At 47.6% G+C, this 3,510-nt stretch overlaps 1 protein-coding gene across 1 annotated transcript in view; it reads left to right on the plus strand.

Moving 5' to 3' along the window:
* The first annotated feature begins 2,507 nt into the window (after positions 1-2,507).
* The window catches only part of PSMB5 (proteasome subunit beta 5), an 8,954-nt gene continuing 7,951 nt past the window's right edge, over positions 2,508-3,510 (plus strand). The window contains exon 1 of the mRNA XM_015823320.1: positions 2,508-2,811. Within this exon, the coding sequence (XP_015678806.1) occupies positions 2,616-2,811 (196 nt within the window). The 5' untranslated portion in view covers positions 2,508-2,615. The remainder of the gene's footprint in view (positions 2,812-3,510) is intronic.

Consider the following 3,510-nt stretch of genomic DNA (forward strand, 5'->3'; position numbering starts at 1 on the left):
AGATAATTGACAGTCAACATTTCAACTCCCAGGATTCCTGGCTGGCTGGGGAATTCTGGGAATTGAAGTCCCCACATCTTAAACGATGCCAAGGTTGAGAAACTGCTGTAATAAATACAAACGTTGAGCATCTTGGTTGACTTAGCTGCCTTGTTCCGTCTTAGGCCCAGTATTCTTCAATATCTTTGTAAATGACTTAGATGAGGGAATTGAAGGGGAACTCATCAAATTTGCAGATGACACCAAACTGACAGGAGTAGCCAACACTCCAGAAGACAAACTCAGGATCCAAAAAGATCTTGACAAACTTGAACAATGGGCCCTATCCAACAAAATGAGTTTCAATGTGGAGAAAAGCAAAGTCTTACACTTAGGCAGGAAAAACCAAAGGCACAAATACAGATTGGGTGAGACCTGGCTCAAAAACAGTAACTGTGAGATGGACCTTGGAGTCCTGATAGACCAGTGGTTCTCAACCTTTTTAATGCCGCGACCCCAACCGGTTGTAAGTCGAGGACTAAACCGGTCGTACGTCGAGGACTAAACCGGTCGTAAGTCGAGGACTACCCAACCGGTCGTAAGTCGAGGACTTTCCCTGCCCGGGAGCGCCACGCATGCATGGTTCCGCCCCCTGCGCCGGCCGAGGCGTAGCTGGCAAGCGGCAGAGACGGAGCTGGCTGACCACCAGCTGGCCCAGCCCAAGGGAGGTAAGGCACCCGCCGGAAAAGGGGGAAAAAAATGGCGGACAAAAAAAATGGACAAAAAAAATGGCAGACAGCCTTGCTTGGCGACCCCCATGAAATGGTCGATCGACCCCAAATGGGGTCCCGACCCACAGGTTGAGAACCACTGTGATAGACGATCACTTGACTATGAGCCAGCAATGTGCAGCAGCAGCCAAAAAAAGCTAACACAATCCTGGGTTGTATACATAGAGGCATAGAATCAAGATCACGAGAAGTACTATTACCGCTTTATAAAGCCTTAGTAAGACCACACCTAGAATACTGCAGCCAATTTTGGTCACCATACCACAAAAAAGATGTTGAGAGTTTGGAAAAAATGCAGAGAAGAGCAACTAAGATGATCCAAGGCCTGGAGACTAAAACATATGAAGAAGGGCTGCAGGACTTGGGTTCGGCTGGTCTAAAGAAAATAAGAAATAGGGGAGACATGATAGCAGGGTTCCAGTATTTGAGGGGCTGCCACAAAGAAGAGGGGGTTAAATTATTCTCCAGAGGACCAGAGGGCAGGACAAGAAACAATGGTTGGAAACTGATCAAAGAGAGAAGCAACCTGGAATTAAGGAGAAACTTCCTGACAGAGAGGACAATTAACCAGTGGAACAGCTGGCATCCAGAAATCGTGGGCGCTCCATCACTGGAGATTTTTAAAAAGAGACTAGAGACATTCACCTGTCTGAGACTGTATAGGTTCTCCTGCTTGAGCAGGGCTGGACTAGAAGACCTCCAAGGTCCCTTCCATATATTATTCTATTCTATTCTATTATTCTATTCTATTATTCTATTCTATTCTATTCTTCTTTAGTCTAGTTCTGCTCTACTCTTGTTCTATTGTATTCTATACTCTACTCGGCTATAAATTCCTTTCAGTTTTTTCTTTTGCAAATGACCCAAGATATACCCGTACAGGTAAACCTCGATGTACAACCATTCATTTAGTGAGTGTTCAGAATTACAACAGCCCAGAAAACAGGTGACTTATGACCATTTGTCACACTTATGACTTCTGCAGCATCCCCGTGGTCACGCGATCAGAATTCAGATACTTGGCAACTGACTCACATTTATGACGGTCGCAGTCTCCCAGGCTCCTGTGTTCCCCTTTTGCGACCTGGCTGGAAAAATTCAATGGGGAAGCTGGATTCACTTAACAACTGAAGTGACTAAGTTACTAACTTTTTTACTAACTTAACAATTGCAGTGATTCACTTAACAACCCAAGTAAGTTACTAACTTAATTGCAGTGATTCACTTAACAACCTCAGTGACTAATAATTAACTTTTACTAACTTAATTCCAGTGATTCACTTAACAACCTCAGTGACTATTAACTTTTACTAACTTAATTCCAGTGATTCGCTTAAGCTCAGTGACTAAGTTACTAACTTAATTGCCAGTGATTCACTTAACAACCGAAGTGACTAATTAATTTTTACTAACTTAACAATTGCATTGATTCAATTAACCCAAGTGATTAAGTTACTTAATTGCAGTGATTCACTTAACCTCAGTGACTGTTACTAACTTAATTGCCAGTGATTCACTTAACAACCGAAGCGACTAAGTTACTTTTACTAACTGAACAACTGCAGTGATCCGCTTAATAGCTGGGGTGGAAGAGGTGGTAAAAGGGGACAACGCTCACTTTTAACGGCCTCGCTTAGCAGTGGTCATTTGGGGCTCCGTCGCGGTCGTAAAGCCGAGGACTACCCTTACACCGGACCTGCTTTCGGGCCTTCCCTTGTCTCTCGCTTCCTCCAGTTCCAGCACGGGGTGATCGTGGCGGCGGATTCCCGCTCGACGGCCGGGGTCTACGTCGCTTCGCAGACGGTCAAGAAGATCATCGAGATCAACCCTTACCTGCTGGGCACCATGGCCGGGGGTGCCGCCGACTGCAGCTTCTGGGAGCGACTCCTCGCCCGGCAGTGCCGCATTTACGAACTCCGCAACAAGGAGCGGATCTCGGTGGCCGCCGCCTCCAAACTCTTAGCCAACATGGTGTACCAGTACAAGGGCATGGGCCTCTCCATGGGCACCATGATCTGCGGCTGGGACAAGAGGGGGCCAGGTGAGCAGTTGACCCGTTTCGTTTGTGGCCTTTACAGAATGCTTTGCAGGCTAGTCCTCGGCTTAACGACCACTTAGTGACCGCTCGGAGTTACAACGGCACTGAAAATAGGGACTGCTGACTAGTTTTTACACGACTGTCGCAGCATCCCCTTGCTTACGTGGTTTATATTGGGATGCTTGGCGACCGACTCGTATTTACGACGGTCGCAGCATCCCCTTGCTCACGTGATTTAGATTCGGATGCTTGGCGACCGACTCGCATTTACGACGGTCGCAGCATCCCCTTGCTCACGTGATTTATATTCGGATGCTTGGCGACCGGTTCGCATTTACGACGGTCGCAGCATCCCCTTGCTCACGTGGTTTATATTCGGATGCTTGGCGACCGACTCGCATTTACGACGGTCGCAGCATCCCCTTGCTCACGTGATTTAGATTCGGATGCTTGGCGATTGACTCGCATTTACGACGGTCGCAGCATCCCCTTGCTCACGTGATTTATATTCGGATGCTTGGCGACCGACTCGCGTTTACGACGGTCACAGCATCCCCTTGCTCACGTGATTTATATTCGGATGCTTGGCGACCGGTTCGCATTTACGACGGTCGCAGCATCCCCTTGCTCACGTGATTTAGATTCGGATGCTTGGCGATCGACTCGCATTTACGACGGTCGCAGCATCCCCTTGCTCACGTG

The sequence above is a fragment of the Protobothrops mucrosquamatus genome, unplaced genomic scaffold, assembly GCF_001527695.2.
Source record: "Protobothrops mucrosquamatus isolate PMUCROS unplaced genomic scaffold, P.Mucros_1.0 scaffold1835, whole genome shotgun sequence".
Classification (NCBI taxonomy): Eukaryota; Metazoa; Chordata; class Lepidosauria; order Squamata; family Viperidae; genus Protobothrops; species Protobothrops mucrosquamatus.